This window comes from Alligator mississippiensis, chromosome 1, assembly GCF_030867095.1.
Source record: "Alligator mississippiensis isolate rAllMis1 chromosome 1, rAllMis1, whole genome shotgun sequence".
Classification (NCBI taxonomy): domain Eukaryota; kingdom Metazoa; phylum Chordata; order Crocodylia; family Alligatoridae; genus Alligator; species Alligator mississippiensis.
This window is the reverse complement of record NC_081824.1, coordinates 11,267,821-11,288,083: the sequence shown is the minus strand read 5'-3', so window position 1 is coordinate 11,288,083 and position 20,263 is coordinate 11,267,821. Positions and strand designations below refer to the sequence as shown.

The 20,263-nt window shown below is 47.3% G+C and overlaps 2 protein-coding genes and 1 long non-coding RNA gene across 4 annotated transcripts in view; 1 reads left to right on the top strand and 2 right to left on the bottom strand.

The window, feature by feature from the left end:
- LOC102574423 (cytochrome P450 2K6) overlaps positions 1–2,484 on the bottom strand; it is a 28,040-nt gene extending 25,556 nt beyond the window's left edge. The window contains exon 1 of the mRNA XM_006261665.4: positions 2,217–2,484. Coding sequence (XP_006261727.2) covers positions 2,217–2,402 — 186 coding nt within the window. The 5' untranslated portion in view covers positions 2,403–2,484. The remainder of the gene's footprint in view (positions 1–2,216) is intronic.
- Positions 1,189–15,760, top strand: LOC106738674 (uncharacterized). 2 transcript variants are annotated; one of them, XR_009462551.1, is made up of 4 exons: positions 1,189–1,636; positions 6,479–6,589; positions 7,850–10,043; positions 12,084–15,760. It is a non-coding gene; the product is annotated as an uncharacterized LOC106738674 (long non-coding RNA). The 2 variants fall into 2 exon arrangements; XR_009462553.1 differs by lacking the exon at positions 1,189–1,636 and adding an exon at positions 2,659–2,751.
- The window catches only part of LOC132250880 (cytochrome P450 2K6-like), a 19,756-nt gene continuing 14,926 nt past the window's right edge, over positions 15,434–20,263 (bottom strand). The window contains exons 8-9 of the mRNA XM_059728723.1: positions 17,595–17,736; positions 15,434–16,658 (exon numbers count right to left, since the gene is read on the bottom strand). Of these exons, the coding sequence (XP_059584706.1) occupies positions 16,471–16,658; positions 17,595–17,736 (330 nt within the window). The 3' untranslated portion in view covers positions 15,434–16,470. The remainder of the gene's footprint in view (positions 16,659–17,594; positions 17,737–20,263) is intronic.

Here is a 20,263-nt window from a genome sequence, read left to right as displayed (position 1 = left end):
AACATCTGGGCCCTGACAGCCTGTCAATGTATCTATGAGACTGCCTCCTCAGCCTGTTTTAATTGGGTCAAACTGCCTTATGACCTAACAGCCCTTCCTATTGAGCACTTGGGCCAATGTATGGTTTCCAGATATGCCGGGTGGGGCTGTCTGGGTGTTATTGTGGCTTTGAGGTTCTGGGCAGCCTTCCTCAGCCCACCACTATACCCAGCCCAAAACTGGCAAGGGGCCATTGAGGAGGTCGAGGTGCAGCTTCAGCAGTGGTGCTGGCACCTATCTGGCCTTTCTTTCCATGGGTAGGTCATGAATATTAAAAACTCTGTGGCTGCTGCCCCGTGACACAGGTGTACCATGTGTGTGGGGGAACAGGGGAAGCACAAAATCATTGTCACTATATTGCAATTGTTCTTCTTTGATTACTTTTTGTTTCCATGACTGGCCCCACATAGGGTCACCTCTGTGCTTTTAATTGGTTGCTTTTAAGAGTTTTTTTTCAATTTTTAAAAACTTTTTATAATAAACGTAAATAAAAATAAATCTCTCTCTCTCTTTCTCTGTCACTGTTTCTCTTGCATTTTGTTGCCCCATTTGGGTGTAGACATAGTCTACACTGCATAGTCTACACCCTGTTTGGGTGTAGACATAGTCATACACGCATACAGAACTACACATCTGGACATGTAATGCCAAAAATGTCTTGAAGATGACCAAAAATATCCACATAGAGGACCAGGGGGGACTAGAATATCAGACTTGGTGAGCTACTGTCCTCCAAGGACCAGAACAGAAGTGATAGTCCACTAGTGGGAGAGAGATCCAATTCATTGGCAGCTGCTGGGAGAAATCATGATGATGATAGCTAGAGGGATGCAGGGGAGGAAACAGCAGAAGAGCTAACTGTGCTTCATCTACTTTAATTTCCCCACTTTTCCAGCTAAGTTTAAAAAGTCTGCTGGCTTGGGGGGGGGGGGGGGGGACAGCACTCTCTGCACTGACGAGAAGGGAGTTCCCCAGCCTATAGGTATGCTGCTGGTTCTTCCTCCCTAGGTTCATTACCCTGCACTTGTCAGTATTGAATCCCATCTTATTTTCATCCGCCCACCCCTGTAACCTGTCCAGATCTGGTTGTAGCCTGCCCCTTCCTTCTAGTGTGCCCAGTTCTCCCCACATCTTAGTGTCATTCACAAATTTGAACAAGCTGCTTTTCACCCCCTTGTCCAAATCACTGATGAAGATATTAAACAGTGCAGACCCAAGGACTGAGCCCTGGGAAACTCCACTGCGCACGTCCCTTGAGGTCAAACTGACTCATCCACCACCACTCTGGGTGCGACCTTCCAGCCAATTTGCAACCCATTTGACAGTGTAGGCATCGACACCACAGTTGCCTAATTTTTTAATGAGTGTGGGGTGAGAGACAGTGTCAAAGGCCTTCCTAAAGTCCAGAAAGACTACGTCCACAGTGATACCTGCATCCAAGGATTTTGTGACCTGGTCATAGAAGGCCACCAGGTTGGTCTGACAGAACCTGCCCTTAATGAACCCATGTTGGTTGCCCCTAAGCATAATCTCCTCTGCTGGTCCCTCGCAGATGTGCTCCTGGATAATTTTCTCAAACAGCTTCCCCAGGACCAAGGTAAGACTAATAGGTCTATAGTTTTCCAGGTCCTCCTTCCTCCCCTTTTTGAAAATGGGGACCACATTGACCCTTTTCCAGTCCTCTGGCACCTGGCCAGAGTACCACAAGTGCTTGTAAACCCGTGCTAGGGGTCCCACAATAACCTCTGCCAATTCCCTCAGCACCCTGGGCTGGAGATCATCTTGACCTGTAGATTTGAACATGTACAGCCCCACCAGAAGTTCCCTGACTATGTCCTCACTGACCCAAGGCCTGGTGGTGCCTCTTCTGAGTCCATCCAGGATCCTAGTGGGGGGGGATGTCCCTGTCCCTGCTCAGAAAATTGGAGGCAAAGAATTTGTTAAAAAGGTCAACTTTATCATCTGGTGCAACCACAAGATTGCCAAGCGTGTCCTGCAGGGGCCCCACGTTACCCAGTGCTTTCTTTTTACTCCCTATGTATTTAAAAAAGGACTTCTTGTTACCTTTGATCCTGGTCGCTAGTCCTAGTTCTGTCTGTGCCTTAGCTTTCTGCCTTAGCCTTTTCTCTTTAGGGGTAGGGTGGCTTATTGGTTTGGGCAAGAAAATAAAGTTTTACCTTCAGGAGAGTGCGATAGGGTCTTTTCAAGTCTATAATGTGCAGGTTTCCAATGATAGGTAAGGGCCTGGGTCCTGGGGGAAAATCCTCTCTGCTGCTGCTGTTCCAGAAACTCCCAATTTTCATAATAGACAGAACAGTCAGGATAAAGCCCAGAAATATGAAAATAGGATTGGGCCAATCCATTTCTCTTAAGCAAGCAGCTGCTTGAAGAGGTAAAACTTCAAGGCCTGAGAGAAAGTGCTTGTTGGCAGACTACTGGGTGCACTTTGAAGCCTGGAGGCCACTATGCAAACATTTTGTGTACTTTAAACTGTTTTGGGATTGCAAAATAATTTTGTCTCCTCCCTCCTCACTTGTTAATGATCATTCAGAGCTGAACATTTGCTACAAGACACACACACACAAGTTAAGAGGGTACTTGGCGTTTCAAATAGATCTGTGTAACGTGCCTCAGAGAAGTCTGATGACCTGTCTGAGACCCTTATGCTCCTGGCTCAAGTCCCACGCTCTGGTTTGGCTGGAAGATTATCTGGTTAGCAATTTGTTAGAGTGTCTACTGTGTGGGCCGGGAGCGGTCTGAGGCCCTCGGGGGCGCGCGGCGGGCTGTGGCCAGCAGCCCTGGCACGTGGGTCGGGGAATGCAGGCCGGTGGACTAGAATTAGGCACAGACGCGTAATGGTTGATTAAAGATTATTTTACTTATACTGTAGATGGTTGCGGTGCAGGCAGGAAAACTTGCTTGAGTTGCAGTTACAGATAGGAAAGAAGAGCAGACAAGAGTTCTAACCTCGCGAACTCTAGCCCAATCCGGCTGAAGGCTCTAAAACTGTGAGCCCGTTGAATCAACTGGAGAAAATAACTCAGAGAAGAGCTCTGGATACACACACACAGAGTTTGCTAGGCTCCGTGGAACAAGCGCGCAGGGAAGGGGTTCGTCGAGGGATCGCGCTCAGCGACGGGGAGAGGCCAGAGGTTAATCAGACACCTATAGCCTTCTTAAGGCACACGCTGGGGTCCGTTAGGCTCCTCAGCGCTTAGAGTTCTTCACGACACGTGAAGTCCTCCTCCTCCACGAGATGGTTGTGGAGTCTTCCAACTTGGGCGGAAACCGCTCAAGCCTCTTATACGGCTAGCAAGCCAATCACTAGCCGCCACGTGGGAATCATTTAGAACTGGCCAATAGTGGGACACAAATTTGCATGCGGGTGGCAGGAACTCCTTTGCACCGGGGTTTTCTCTTTGTAACTGAGAAATGCACCCTGCAAAGAAAGCTCCTCGTGGCGGGAAATAATTCTGCATTGCTGAAGCGCGCACACACAAAATCACACCCTTGGGTTGTGACACCTACATGAGAAATTTACTGTGCAGTAGATTAATTAGCTGTGCTGTCAATCTCTTGGCTTATACACATGCGCCCCTGTTAGTCTCCAGTAAACTAATTTGCTCTGCAGTAGGATAGTATTTGTAAAAAGCTCCACAGCAGCACATGTGTAGATACTACCCTGGCCGGCTGGGGCATGAGGATGCCTCAGTCTGGGGGCTGCCTCCTGCCTGGCCCCACACTGAAACACCGGTGTACCCCAAGCAGCCCCTTTACAGATCATTTAGCTGGTGGGGAGAGCAGCCCTGATCTGGCAGGCTGACCCCCCCGGGTCTTCTGCCAGCAGCAGCTGCTCTGACCTGGCTCAACATGCTCTTCTCCCAAGGGCATGCTCAAATGACAGTACACTCACTGTGGGGTTTATTGCTCCAAAGTTTATTGCTTTTGGGCATGCATTCAAATGGCATGCCTGGGAGCAATAAACTTAGGAGTTTATTGCTTCTCATTAATTGTGCATATAGATGTGTCCTGTATGCAATGGGGCACATACCAAGTTCAGCAAATTACTGTTTATGTGTGCTGACTGAACTGTGAAGTGGGGTGACATTTATAGCTAAGAAGGGAATTGCAAATGGGACACTTCAACATGCTCAGCACTTTCAAATAACACTGCTGCCATTAAAGTCCATGGGACTTCTATGGCAGAAAAGTTAGGTGAACTCTAAACATCTGAAAACCTCAGGATGATTCTTGAACGACATCAGATTCACTCAACACCCCTTGCTGAAAGCTCATTTAATCTTTTTTTGGGCCTGCTGGAATACAGTGGTTTTCAAGAAGATGGAAAATGTAAGGCATTGAAGTCTTACCCACTTTCGTTGGCAAGTGCCCAATTCCCCTATACTCCTTTGAGACTCAGAGCTACACAGGCTGATTCCTGTTTGCCCTGCTCACACCAGTAGCAACTGCATCTCAGAGGACTGGGACCCTTGGTACATTCACAGGCAGCTTCATATAAATTACCAACCAGAGAGGGGATGTAAGTGGCAGTTACCAATAACGGCAATCACGATTCATAGTAGAGATATCTTTATTAGACCAATAAGATTTTTGCAAATAAAATATAGCTTTAATTGCAAGCTTTTGGGCACAAACACCCTTCATCAGGCATCTTTTACCAAGCAGGAAACAACTGTGACCACCTGAAACCTGAGATCCTGCTCCTGCCTTTGTTTCAAGGTAATTTGCATCCTCACAGATCTTCATGGGAAGTGAGAGGCTCCATACCAGCTATGACCTGACTGCCCAGAGGGTTTTCTGTCTATTGACTCCTCTGTGAAATCCTATGAAATTTCATTTCTACCCAGGAGAACTTTTACCATCTTTTCTCCAATGCCTGATGAAGGGTGTTTGTGCCTGAAAGCTTGCAATGAAAGACTTTTTTTTGCAAAAATCTTGTTCGTCTAATAAAAGATATCATCTGTACTATGAGTCCTGATTGCCTTTTTCTCTAGATCAATATGACTATAACCTGGATACCAGTTACCAATAAACCTGTTTTCTTCTTGACTTCTTTCCTATTTGGGAAATAGCATGAAAATAGCCTGAGGAAAGACTTGTCAGATGATGCAAAGGGAATCCATTTCTAATAGATATAAGACTTGAGGGTCTGAGCTAAAGTCCTGAAATGAATGGGTGTCTTTGCATTTGGGGGTTTGAATTCAGGCCAAATGTGTTTTTAGTTTCCCTTTGTCTAATAGGGAGCAAATATGGCAAGATCTTTGCTACACAAGACACTACTGCACATGCACATGTGTAACTATGTGTGTGAGGGCTTCAGACATGCTAAGCGCCACATATCCCATTTAAATCAATAGATGTGCCAAGTTACTCTGAAAATAAATATCTGTATTTGTAACAATCAGATCATGATGCCATCATTATAATCCTGGTGGCTCATTAACTGGCAGAGCAGAATTAACCCTCAGTTCAACATTCAGCTGCAGAAAGCTCCACAAATTCAAAACCACTGAAAATGAAGCAGAGACAGATTGCAAACAAAGGCAGTATAAAGAACAGCTCCAGATGATTTTTGATTCATTGCTAAGTTCTAACTGGCTGGAACCCACTGCAGGTGGTTTGTGCAGGTTGAGATGGCAGCTGCAACCAGGAAAGTATCTGGGGATCAGAGGAGAACTCAACCCTCAAAGAAGATCCTGGAGTTGGATGCATCCACGTGCAAAGTTATTTGAGAAGGACAGAGCTAGGATGATGCTGGGGAGGCCAACAGTTGAGTAAAAGAGAAGACACCTTGAATAGGGACCTCTGACACAGGATTTAGAGGAACATCTCAGAAATGTAATCAAAGAAAACTGCTGTTATTCAAAAAATGTTGACTATCCAGTTCCTCTACATAAAGCAGAGCAGCATTTGCTCAACTGAGCTGTTGCTCATGAAAGGTTATGCATTTCTGGTTCAGTTTGTCTCTAAGGGGCACCGCTACCCTGTCTTATATATAAATTAGGAACTATATTGTCTCTTCAGATTGTGTACAAAATGATCTTAGTTTAGTAAGCTCCACCATGCAGAATTTATGGGTTAAATCAAAGAGAATTCCTTTTTTCTTTAGGCATTCTGGTTACTGCTGTAGCTTATCTGGGGTTTCTGCGGTATTTCCACAATGGCCACTGCAAAAAATCTGAGCCATTTTTTTTTAAATCTCTTATCTCATAGATTAATAGATGATTTATAGATGCTAGAGTTGGACGGGACCTCAACAGATCGTCGAGTCCGACCCCCTGCCTAGGCAGGAAAAAGGCTGGGATCAGATGACCCCACTGACTTTACTCTGAGATATGTTTTTTTTAGCTTTTGTTATGGCTGCATTGTCTTTATCTTTCACCCATAGACAAAGACACAAGCATGTCTTCTCTTCCAGGTTGGTTGATCTCACATGGCGAGCTTTAAACTAGCCTCGACAGGGAAGGGGGCTGCAGGAAGACGTGGAGACAACCGAGCAAGACAGGTAACATGTGCAAGGAGTGCCCAGGTAAGGAACAGGGGTCCAGATAGTCTTCCTAATCGGGAGGTGGCATGCGCAGCTAGGCAAGGCCTTAAATGCCTATATACCAATGCTTGTAGTATAGGGAACAAACAGGATGGTTTCGCCCTCAGAGTAGCCAGTTCAAACCCAGACACAGTAGGTCTTACAGAAACGTGGTGGTATTCATCCCATGACTAGGCAGATAGCATTAGGGGCTATAGGCTCTACAGGTGGGATAGAGAAGGAAGGAAGGGAGGGGGTGTGGCACTCTATGTCAAAGAGCAATACACATCCTCTGCCAGCAAAATGGGGTCAGAGGAGGGACAAGCTGAAGTGCTCTGGGTCAAGATACAAGGGGGTCATGGGGAGAGGGATTTAACAGTGGGGGTCTACTACAGACCCCCCAACCAAGGGGAGGAGCTGGACCGGGAATTTTTGGGCCAGCTTGCAGAGGCACTTAAGGCAAGGGATGAATTGTCATGGGTGATCTAAATTACCCAGACATCTGCTGGGAGGAGCAGTCAGCCAGGTCAGACCGTTCCAGGCGGTTCCTGGCCGAGATACAGGACCTCCACTTAACCCAGGAGATGCACAGTCCCACCAGAGGAAATGCCCTGTTGAACCTGCTCCTGGCCACAGGCAATGATCTGGTAAGGGGGCTCCAGGTCCTTGACCACCTGGGTGATAGCGATCATTGCTTGCTGGAATTCATCATCCGGCACATGGTGTCAAGGGCCTGCAGCAAGGCGGTAGCCCTAGACTTCAAGTTGGCCAACTTCAACTAGTTGAGGAGATTGGTTGGAGAGGCACTGGGGTTCTCGAGGGCAGGGGAACTCAGTGCCCAAGATGAGTGGTCATTCCTTAAGGAGATGATACTCAGGGCCAAAGGGTGACAATCCCAACAAGAAGCAAGGGGGGGCAAGAGTGCCCGAAAGCCTCCCTGGCTCACCAAGGAAGTCCGGGAATGCCTGGTTGCCAAAAAGGCAGTGTACACCCAGTGGAAGGGGGGCGCTATCTCCAAAGAAAAGTGTACCTCCACTGCTCGGGCCTATAGGGGGCTGTTAGGAAAGCTAAAGTGGACATAGAACTAGGACTAGCGTCCAAGATCAAAGATAATAAAAAGTCCTTTTTCAAATATATAGGGAGGTTAAAGAAGACACCAGGAAATGTGGGGCCCCTGCAAGATGCGCTGGGCAATCTGGTGGTTGCGCCAGAGGAGAAGGCAGACCTCATTAACAAATTCTTCATCTTCATTTTCTTGTGCAGGGACCGGGACTCCCCCACCGTGATACAAGACAGACTCGAGGGGAATGCCTCAAGACCTAAGGTTGAGAAGGACTGGGTTAGAGTGCTTCTGGAGGGGCTGGACGTGTTCAAATCAGCAGGTCCAGATGCTCTCCACCCCAGGGTGTTGAGGGAGCTAGCAGGGGTTATTGCAGGGCCCTTGGCACGGCTTTACGAAAGCTTGTGGTGCTCAGGCCAGGTGCCAGATGATTGGAAGATAGCCAATGTGGTCCCCATCTTTAAGAAAGGGAGGAGGGAGGACCCAGGCAACTATAGCCCCGTCAGTCTTACCTCAATCCTGGGGAAACTCTTTGAGAAGATCATCAAGGAGCACATGTGTGATGGGCCAGCATCGGGGATGATGCTTAGGGGCAACCAGCATGGTTTCATTAGGAGCAGGTCATGTCAGACAAACCTGATTGTCTTTACGAGCAGGTCACAAAAGCATTGGATGCAGGTGTCGCCGTGGATGTAGTCTTTCTGGACTTCAGCAAGGCCTTTAACACTGTCGACCACCCCATCCTCATTAAAGAACTAGGTGACTGTGGCATTGATGCCTACACGGTCAAATGGATTGCAAATTGGCTGAAGGGTCATACTCAGAGGGTGGTGGTGGATGAGTCATATTTGCTCTGGGGGTAAGTGGCAGTGAAGTCCCCCAGGGCTCGGTCCTTGGCCTGCACTGTTCAATTTCTTTATCAGCTATTTGGACAGCGGGGTGAAAAGCAACCTGTTTAAATTTGCTGAAGATACCAAAATTTGGGGTGAGGTGGGCACGTTAGCAGGGAGGGAAAGACTGCAGGAAGACCTGGAGAGGTTGCAGGGGTGGGCTAACAAAAACAGGATGCGTTTCAATACTGACAAGTGCAGGGTGCTGCACTTGGGCAGTAGTAACCAGCAGCACACTTATAAGATGGGAAACTCCCTTCTTGAGAGCACGGAGGCAGAAAGGGATCTTGAAGTCATTATTGACTCCAAGATGAACATGGGCCGACAATGCGAGGTCGCGGTCGACAGGGCCAACTGGACCTTATCGTGCATCCACAGGTGCATGTCAAGTAGGGCCAAGGAGGTGATCCTCCCCCTGCATGCAACACTGGTCAGGCCACAGCTGGAGTACTGTGTCCAGTTCTGGGCACCCCACTGCAAGAGGGATGTGGACAACATTGAGAGGGTCCAGAGGAGGGCCACCCGCATGATCCGGGGACAGCAAGGCAGACCCTACACTGAGAGGCTACGGGACCTGAACATGTTCAGCCTTCACAAGAGAAGGCTGAGGGGGGATCTTGTGACTGTCTATAATCTCACTAGGGGGGACCAGAAGGGTTTGGGGGAGACCTTGTTTTTCCTAGCGCCCCCCGGGATAACAAGGAATAACAGCCACAAGTTGTTGGAGAGTAGGTTTAGATTGGACATCCATAAGAAATACTTCACAGTCAGGGCGGCTAGGATCTGGAACCGACTTCCAAGGGAAGTGGTGCTGGCTCCTACCCTGGGGGTCTTTAAGAAGCGGCTTGATGCCAACCTGGCTGCAGTCATTTGAGCCCAGTTTTCCTCCTGCCCAGGCAGGGGGTTGGACTTGAAGATCTACAAGGTCCCTTCCAACCCTACTTGTAAGATTCTATGTTTCTATGAAAGATGGGATTCCTCCAAGTGGCCCAAAACCCATAGTTGGATGCTGGTAGTGCAGAGCCCAACAGTGTAAGTGTGCAATCAATCGAGTATGCTTGTTCAATCAAAGTTTGAGTAGTTTCAAATTTGGCTTTCCTGGAAGCTGTCTAGGACATGCCTGAATTTTTTCCTGATATCCATTGTAAACCTACTTTGGTGTAGCTTCAAGCCATTGGTTCATGTCCTACTCTATGCAGGAAGAGAAAAAAGATATTTCCCCTCTTCCTTATGGAAGTCCTTCAAGTATTTGAAGTTTGATATCATGTCCACATTGAAGTGCCTTTTTCAAAAGTGGAACATGCCTAGATCCTTCAGCCTCTCCTCATATGAAGTAGGTTTAGATTGGATATCAGAAAAAAAATCTTCACTGTTTGAAAAGTGTTTCACAGTTTTTCACTTCACTGTTTGACCACCAAACCACGTGGCACCCACAAGGACAGCCCAGCCTGAAGAAAGAGATCATTGGGAACCTGCAAGACGTGGGGCGGCCAGCACTACAGCACAGGTAAGAAACGAGAAGTTAAGAAATAAGGGGCCCCATGGGACTCGGAGTGGTGGGGCAGCAAAGGCACCTGTCGCAGGGCTCAAGTGCCTATATATTAACGCTAGGAGCATGGGGAACAAGCAGGATGAACTAGCACTCCTGCTTGCACAAAACACCTATGACTTAGTAGGGCGAACGGAAACCTGGTGGGATTTATCCCACGACTGGGCGGTACATATTGAGGGTTACAGATTGTACAGAAAGGACAGGGTGGGGAAAAAAGAGGGAGGGGTTGTGCTCTATGTCAATGAGCAATATACGTCAACCCTCATCAAGATGGAATCCAAGGATGAGCAAGTAGAAGGATTGTGGGTTAGGCTACATGCGGGGCAAGGAGAAAGGGATTTGGTGGTAGGGGTCTGCTACAGACCCCCACATCAAGGGGAAGAACTTGATTTGGGGCTCCTGAGGCAGCTCATGGAGACCACAAAAGCTAAAGAGCGGTGGTCATGGGGGGACCTAAACTAACCAGACGTCTGCTGGGAGACACAGAAGGCAAAGTCCCACGGCTCACGCAGGTTTCTAACCTGTGTACAGGGTGTCCACCTGACGCAGGAGGTGCATGGTCCCACTAGGGAAAATGCCATACTGGATCTGGTATTGGCAACGGGGGATGACATGGTAGGGGACCTACAGATCGGTAGCCATCTTGGGGACAGTGATCACCTAATAATAGAATTCACTATAAGACGTTGAGTGGGTAAGGTAACTAGTAGGGTGAAAGTGGTAGACTTTAGGAAAGCTGATTTAAATGAACTCAGGCGATTAGTCAAGGACGCACTGCAGAGTAGGAGTTTTGAAGTGATGGGAGCCCAAGAAGGGTGGCTGTGCCTTAAGGAAACGATCCTTCGGGCACAAAGCAAGACGATCCCTGTGCGAGGTAAAAGAGGGAAAGGGGCCAGGAGGCTTCCCTGGTTGACCGCAGAAATCCAGGGCAGCCTGAGGTCCAAAAGGGGAGCACATAAAAAGTGGAAACAGGGAGAGATCACCAAAGACGAATATACCTCCTCTGCTTGCGCTTGTAGGGAGGCAGTTAGACAGGCCAAAGCTACCATAGAGCTGAGGATGGCATCCCAAGTAAAAGACAACAAGAAATTGTTTTTTAGATATATAGGGAGTAAAAGGAAGGCCCAGGGAGGAATAGGACCCCTGCTAAATGGGCAGAAACAATTGGTGACGGACAGGGGGGACAAGGCTGAACTCCTCAACGAGTTCTTTGCCTCAGTGTTCCTAAGCGAGGGGCACGACAAGTCTCTCCCTGGGGTTGTAGAGAGGCAGCAGCAAGGCACCCGACTTTCATGCATAGACCCTGAGATGGTGAAGAGTCACTTGGAAGAACTGGATGCCTTTAAGTCAGCAGGCCCGGATGAGCTCCATCCGAGGGTGCTGAAGGCACTGGCCGACATCATTGCAGAGCCACTGGTGGGAATATTTGAACGCTCGTGGCACACGGGCCAAGTCCCGGAGAACTGGAAAAGGGCCAATGTGGTCCCAATTTTCAAGAAGGGGAGGAAGGAGAACCCAGGCAACTATAGGCCAGTCAGTCTCACCTCCATCCTTGGCAAAGTCTTTGAAAAAATTATCAAAGCTCACATTTGTGAGAGCCCGGCAGGACAAATTATGCCGAGGGCAAACCAGCACCGGTTCGTGGCAGGCAGATCGTGCCTGACCAATCTAGTCTCTTTTTATGACCAGGTTACGAAACGCCTGGACGAAGGGGGAGGGGTGGATGTCGTATACTTAGACTTCAGGAATGCCTTCTATACGGTTTCCCACCCCATACTGGTGAACAAGTTAAGAGGCTGTGAGTTGGATGACTACACAGTCCGGTGGGTGGCGAATTGGCTGGAGGGTCGCACCCAGAGAGTCGTGATAGATGGGTCGGCTTTGACCTGGAAGGGTGTGGGCAGTGGGGTCCCGCAGGCCTCGGTCCTTGGACCGATAATCTTTAATGTCTTCATTACCGACTTGGATGAGGGAGTGAAATGTACTCTGTCTTAGTTTGCAGATGACACAAAGCTTTAGGGAGAAGTGGACACGCCGGAGGGCAGGGAACAGCTGCAGGCAGACCTGGATAGGCTGGACAAGTGGGCAGAAAACAACAGAATGCAGTTCAACAAGGAGAAATGCAAAGTGCTGCACCTAGGGAGGAAAAATGTCCAGCACACCTACAGCCTAGGGAATGACCTGCTGGGTGGCACAGAGGTGGAAAGGGATTTTGGAGTCCTAGTGGAATCTAAGATGAACATGAGTCGGCAGTGTGACGGAGCCATCAGAAAAGCCAATGGCACTTTATCGTGCATCAGCAGGTGCATGACGAACAGATCCAAGGAGGTGATACTTCTCCTCTCTCGGGCGCTGGTCAGACTGCAGTTGGAGTACTGCGTGCAATTCTGGGCGCCGCAATTCAAGAGGGATGCGGATAACCTGGAGAGGGTCCAGAGAAGGGCCCTCGTATGGTTAAGGGCCTGCAGACCAAGCACTACGAGGAGAGACTACAGAAACTGGACCTTTTCAGCCTCCACAAGAGAAGGTTGAGAGGCGACCTTGTGGCTGCCTATAAGTTCATCACGGGGGCACAGAAGTGAATTGCTGAGGATTTATTTACCAAGGCGCCCCCGGGGGTTTTAAGAAATAATGACCACAAGCTAGCAGAGAGCAGATTTAGATTGGACATTAGGAAGAACTTCTTCACAGTTCGCGTGGCCAAGGCCTGGAACGGGCTCCCAAGGGAGGTGGTGTTCTCCCTACCCTGGGGGTCTTCAAGAGGAGGTTGGATATGCATCTAGAAGGGGTCATCTAGACCCAGCACTCTTTCCTGCTCTGCAGGGAGTCAGACTCGATGATCTATTGAGGTCCCTTCCGACTCTAACATCTATGCATCTATGAATCTACGAAAAGGGAGGCAGGAGAATAGACTGTCAAGGGAAGTTGCGGACTTTCTGGCACTGAAGGTGTTCAGAAGGGGTTGGGCAGCTATTGGTAAGGGATGATCTAAGCATAGTTATGGCTGTCTTCTTCAATGGATTTTTCCCATGCTTCTGGTCTTTGCTGATTGCCACATGAGGTTGGGAGGGAATTCCTCCCTCTCCCTCCACCTGACGCAGGAGGTATAGGATTTCACTATGGGGCATGCTTTGATGGACTTGGTGCTTGCTACAGGGGATGACCTGGTAGGGGATCTGCAGGTACAAGGCAACTAGGGGATAATGACCATCAATTGATTGAATTCATTATCCAGCAAAGGGTGGGAAAAGTAACCAGCAGGGCAGAAGTGCTAGACTTCAGAAAGGCTGACTTCACTGTGCTTCAGAGATTAGTTAGTGGGGCATTAAAGCTCAAGTGCATTGACAAAATGGGGATCTAGGAAGGGTGGTTGTTCTTCAAGGAAGTGATGCTTCAGGTGCAGAAGGAGGCAATCCCACTACATTGAAAAGGGGGCAAAGGGGCCAAGAAACCCGCCTGGTTAAACAAGGACATCCAGGAAAGCCTAAGGGCAAAATAGGGGCATACAGGCTATGGAAGCAGGGGGTAGGTACCAAAGAGAAGTATACCTCCTTGGCTCGCACTTGCAGGGAATCAGTTAGGAAGGCCAAAGCAGCATTAGAACTCAGGCTGGCGACAAAAATTAAGGACAACAAAATGTCCCTCTTCAGGTATACAGGGAGCAAAAAGAAGGTGGAAGGCAGCATATGACCCCTGCAGGATAGCCAAGGGCAGTTGGTGACAGGTAGGAGGGACAAAGCAGAGCTCTTCATGGAGTTTTTTGCCTCTGTATTCTTGTGTAAAGAGACACTTGGAGGGGCTGGACTTGTTTAAATCATCAGGACCGGATGAACTCTATCCAAGGGTGCTGAAAGACTTAGCCAGTGTCATAGCAGAGCCACTGGTACAACTGTTTGAACACTCATGATGCTCAGGTGAGGTCCCAGAGGACTGGAAAAGGGCCAATGTGGTCCCTATTTTCAAAAAGGGGAGGAAGGAGGATCTGGGTAACTATTGACTGGTTAGTCTCACCTCTATCCTTGGGAAAACCCTGGAAATAATTCTAAAGGATCACATCTGTATGAGTCCAGAGTGTAACATAATGCTGAAGGGCAACCAGCATGGGTTCATAGCAGGCCAATCCTGCTTGACTAAGCATGTTTCTTTCTATGACCAGCTCACTAAAAGCTTATATACAGGAATCAATATAGATGTCATCCACTTGGACTTTAAGAAGGCCTTTGACACAGTATCCATCCTATCCTTTTTAACAAATTGAACAGCTGTGCCATAGGCGATTACACAGTCATGTGGGTGGCAAATTGGCTTAAGCGTCATACCCAGGGAGTGGTGGTGAATGGGTCAGTATTGACCTCGAAAGATGTGGGCACTTGGGTCCCCAAGACTTGGTCCTTGGGCCGGTACTGTTCAATATCTTCATCAGTGACCTGAATGACGATGTGGAAAGCACTCTGTCTAAATCTGTAGATGACACCAAACTATGGGGTCAACAGGAAATGGGAGATGCTTTGTTCACGAGAGCACCCCTTGGAGTAACCAGGAACAATGGCCACAAACTGATAGAGAGTAGATTTAGGTTGGACACCAGGAAGAACTTTTTCACAGATGGGGTCGCCAGAATCTGGAATGGGCTGCCAAGGGAGGTGGTGCTCTCCCCTACCCTGGGGGTCTTCAAGAGAAGAGTGGACAAGCACCTGGCTACAGTCACATGACCCCAGCACTTTTTCCTGCCACTGGCAGGGGGTCGGACTCAATGATCCTTTGAGGTCCCTTCCAACCTTGTCATCTTTGAATCTATGAATCTATGAATCAGCTGCTTGTTCAGTCCAGTTCCAAAAGTGTTAGTGAAACAAAGAAATATGAATCTAAAATAACAGACTCAAAGTGTAGATAGATGCCTATCATCAATAATGGTATATCTGTCATTGTAAGCTTGGGAAGGTTGGGGAATGAAGAATCTGAGGAGTCAACCAACCCGGGCTCAGTGACCTTGGTGAACTAGAGTTCAGTGATTCTTCCTCCCAAACATAAGTATGTCTTTGCATTCCCATTGCCCAATCTGAATGTCAGCTAAACTTACATTCTTTCCAATAAAGTGATTCTCTTGAGAAGAAGAATGCTTTCTCTTACTTCTAAAGTCCTGCCATACCAAAGAAGTTCCCTTTGTCCTAAGGTGTGGATAGAGGTCTTCCATTCAGGGAGGTGAAATGATTGGAAGATCTGGATGTAACAGTTTCTCGTTTTCCTGTCTGTAAAATAGGACCGTTGCCATGAGATAAATATACGAATAGTCCTGAGAAGCACTCAGATATTACGATAATATATGTTCCCAACACAAACTGAGAGATCTCATTATAGTAGAGTTTTTTTTTATTTTTTTTAATTCCAAAGACTACTTGCAGGGAACCATGTAGCAGCCATCTATCCCCTCCCCGCCGTTATTTATTCTGTGTACATTAGGCACACGTCACACTGTTTGTTCTGACCCAAAGGATTTACTGATGTAATTGATACATAACTTTTGTAATATCATGTGATTAAAAATAGGACTACTAATTTCAATCAAAAAATACATATTGTTTTTAAAAGTATGATAAGGCACAGGAATGTAGAATTAATAATCTTTTTGAATACGGCTGGAAACAGTATAATTAAAATGAGGTACATTTGCATTTTTTTCCACCGTTTTTTTCTATATGCAGTTTCCTGGAATGTAGTGCTACAACTGGAGTCAGGAAAAAAAGGGTTTGGAGAAGTTTTCACAATTTGAGCCCCACACTAAAACATCTTTTCTCTGTAAGCCTTTTGTTTATAAGGGAAAGGTTGTGTTTTGAATTCATATAGTGTAGCCTATTTTTAACAATGTAGAGAAAGACTGGGGAGACTTTGTAGAGCTGGAATCACTTTGTCTCTAGCCGGACTCCTCTTAAGTCCTTCCTAGCAAGCTGGAAATCATCCATGCAGGATTTAGTGACCACTGAAGTTGCAGAATCAGCATTTTGGGGGGTCCAGGAAAGTCATCATCAGGAGTATTTTTAGGCCAAAGCTTCTATGGACGTTATACCACATTTCCTGCAGTCATCCATGATGCTCTTCTAAGCACCCTATAGGTGGGCACTGGATCTTCCTCAAAGGGCATGCACAGAAATTCATGAAATTTTAGAATACAATGGGAAATAAACTTGTTTACAGTGGTGGGACCCCACTAAGATCCCTGGAAATCAGTAGAGTGGTGCATTGGCCAAATGAGGGGCCAGGGAATGCGCTCCAAAAAAATATCATTTAGATTGTACCCAAAGGTCTGTGCATGTCCCTGTACTCACAGAGATGCACGGGGAGGCCTAAAGAGACAACCAGATAAGAAGGGATGGCAAAATAAATCCTAAACCCGTGGCACTGCACAGACCTTATGGGGCATTGGGGGTGTAATAAACCCAACTGCAGGGGTGAGGTCTAGGTCTGAAGGGGAAATGCCAGGGGCAGGGTGAAATGTGAACCTCTGCAGGAGGCTTGTGAAGAAGAGGAAGAGCTCCATTTTGGCAAGAGTCTCTCCTGCACACATCCTCCGGCCTGCAAGGAAAAGAACAAAACTTTATACGTAAGATAGAACATGTGCTACAGATTTGCTTCTCGTCTCAGGCAGTGGTCCCATTAATCTAGAACATGGCCACCTTTTTCTGCCTTGTTTCTGGAGATGGAACAAAGAGGAAGATTTCTTCCCAGACATCTGTTATTAAAAATAAATAAATTAATTTTATTATTTTAAAACATTTAAATGAGAGAAAATATTTCCTTCACAGAGGAAAGCTTGACTTTGAAACCACAGATGCATTTTTATTGTTTTCTTTCAATAACCATCCATGTGTCCCTACTCTGGAAGAAATTTATGGCAAAATGGTGTGAATGTCTGAACTATTTTGTTGAAATAAGGAGATATTTTCCACCATGTGGAATTTCCACACCCTTCCTTTTGTTTTTCCATTGACAGCTTTTGGAGCAGAAGCCTCTTGTTTGTATTGAATGGCTTAGTGAACGGTGATCTTTTTAAAATCAAACATTTAAATCTGAATTTAATTTGGGATCACTTTAATTGTTGAAAAGACAGTGAAACAAATAACAATTCAGGATTTTTCTTTGAAAGATTAAAAATACAGTCCAAATCTGCTTTCAATACTTTTGATTTTTTTTATCATTTTTGTTCTATATCATGGCCAAAATCAACACCTAGGGAATAATGATCCTAGTGGACACCTAGTGTCCAATAGGACACTATTGATCTGGACACCTAGTGTCCAGATCACACATCCCTTAACAATAGTGGTTTTATGGATTAATGGGGAAAAAAGTTGAATCTAATGCAAATGTTAAGCATATATAAGGGACAATAGGGAGGTAGGAGGTTTAAAATGAAAAGAGCCACAAGCTGAAATTATAGGATCTGGAAACTGTAAGATCATATCAGTAATTCTCTGTCCAACACAATGTTAAATATAAAATAGCAGGTACCTGCTGAGAATGGCATGAAGGCCTCCTTCTTTACAAACTTCCCTTCAGAGTCAAGAAAATGCTCAGGATAGAAATCATCTGGCTTCTCCCACTGAGATATGTCTCGCAGCACAGAGCCCAGGAAGGGGATGATGTAAGTTCCCTGAAAATCACATTTGTGGAATTATTGCTGGAACAAATATGGTCCCTCGGTATCATACAATCAGAGAATATCAGGTTGGACTTCAGGAGGTCATATGGTCCAATCCCCTGCTCAAAGCAGGACCAATGCCAACTATATCATCGCGACTATGGCTTGGTTTCCTGGGTCTTAAAAACCGCTAAGGATGGAGATTCCACCACCTCTCTGGGTAACCTGTTCCAGTACTTTACTGCCCTCCTAGTGAGAAAGTTTTTCCTAATATCTAACCTCAACTTCCCTTGCTGATTTCCACTGCCTTCCATTGGGTTATCTCCAATTTGTCCACCTCCCTTCTGTAGGGGAGGCAGGGGAGAGGGACAAAACTGGATACATTACTCCAGATATGGCCCCACCAGTTCTGAATAGAGAGGAAGAATCGCTTCTCTCCGATCTCCTGGCAATCCTCCTACTAATGCAGCTGAGTATGCCGTTAGCCTTCTTGGCAACAAGGGCACACTGTTGGCTCATATTCAGTTTATTGACCACTGTAAATCCCAAGTCCTTTTCTGCAGAGCCGCTTCTTAGCCAAGTGGCCCCCAGCCTGGACTGATGCATGAGATTGTTCCATCCTCAGGTCAGGACTTTGCACTTATCTTTATTGAACCTCATGAGATTTTTTTGGTCCAATCCTCCAATTTGTCAAGTCTTTCTGAATCCTAGCCCTACCCTCCGTGTACCTACTACTCCCCCCAGCTTGGTGTCATCTTCAAATGGTTCATTTATCCAGCCTGTACTTCCTTAGCTTCCTTGCAAGAATATTGTGGGAGACTATATCAAGAGCCTTGCTAAAGTCAATATGTAAGAGGAAAGGCCATCGGGATGAAGGAAACCTCAGGGGTGATAATCACCCTTCACTTACCTCAGGTGGGAGAAGGAGTGCAGTCGGAGCCCGGAGCACTGTGCCATGCTCCGCAGTGAGTAGTTCATCGAGATTAGCTGCTGGGGAGCATGGAAAAGTACTTCCAGCCCCAGAGAGGGGTTGCCAGGGAGAGACCACAGCATTCTGGTAAAAGAGATGCTGGAGGGCTCTCGTGCTGGCACCAGACTGTAGTCAACAGTGTGAAAAGGGTGCATGACAAGATGCATGGGTGGTCAGAGGGCCACTAACTAACTGGAGACTGATGCCAGATGACTGGGGCAGCATGCCTGGAGAAGGTTCCTGAGGATATGGGAGTCTGTGGCATAGGAATCTGACCCTTCTGGCCCCCTGGGGGTGGGGCACTAGAGCCCACCACTGGCAGTTGCTTTTGATTTAATTGAGTTTTTGGTTGTTTTGGGAGGGAGGGAGAGAGAGAGGGAGAGAGGGAAGTGACTCTGAAGAAATGCATGTTGCTTTAACTGATTTCTGGTTGTTTTGGGGCTGTTAATATAAGGAATGATAAAGGGTGGCGGGGGGGGGGGAGATTGATCCCAAAGAAGTACACTGTCATGGGATGGGGTCCCTAGAGATGGCTGTGTTGTCCCTAGGGTCCTGTGACCATGCCAGCTTCGCGCTGTGGGCGCCTTTTAGTCTTGCCTGCCATGCATTGTTGGTTAAGATGGTAGATAGTAGGTAGGGAGGCTGCCCTCAAGTGGCTACGTAGTCACGGTCCTGATGGACCCCACTAAACCCTGAGGGTTTTTAGACCCTTTGCTGGTTCCCATTGTAAGCAGGTGCCTCGCAAGACACCCCAAGGCTTATTGGCTAGATGTGTGGCTCCAAAACCATCCCTTTACCATGCCCTATGCCTCACAGATGGTATTTAGACATCATCTCTAGTGATGAGGCCTCAGTTTAGTTTGGCCTCTTGTTGTCATTGGACACTTGGCCTCAGTAGCTGCACCCTTTCTTGCTGGGGTCTTCTCATCCCCTGTTGCTGCGCCCTCTGGTGCTGGGGCTCTGCATGGTAGTGTGCCGCAATGAGGCCTCCTCCCCCCAATAGCCTCAGTCTGGTCCATCAGATTAAACAACAACAAAAATATGAGCCCCTGGGCTATAACCTAACAATAATAATGCCAATGACACTGGAGGCCACACTCTGCCCCTTTAAGAGGGCCAATTTCTCCTTCAGCAATGTGCCTCCTAGGCTCAGGCACTTTAGGAGCTCCTAGAGCCTGTTAGTCTTACCAGCAGCTGGACAGGCAGCCAAGCATCTCAGTGGAGCTTTTATGCATGAACTCCTTCTTGTCTGAATTCTGCCAGAGAGCTGACTAGAACCAGAACCTCCAGAACCAGCCCTGCATTTCATGTGTGCCTAGGGCCCTGCCTTCTTTCAGCCAGCTGACTGGGTGCAGGTGTAGGCTAATTCCCTCACTAGCCTACTGCCACAGCAACCTGCACCTGTGGGGTTTCTGCTTGGCTCCTAGGGCCCTCTCTCTAGGCAGTTTCTGCCCTTAAAGGAGCAGGCACACCTTAGTGCCCTATGACAAACATGTATGCTGAGTGATTTTGTGTCTGTTTGTGACTGCTAAGAAACAAATTGAGGAGGGTTTAACCATGAAGGGAGAA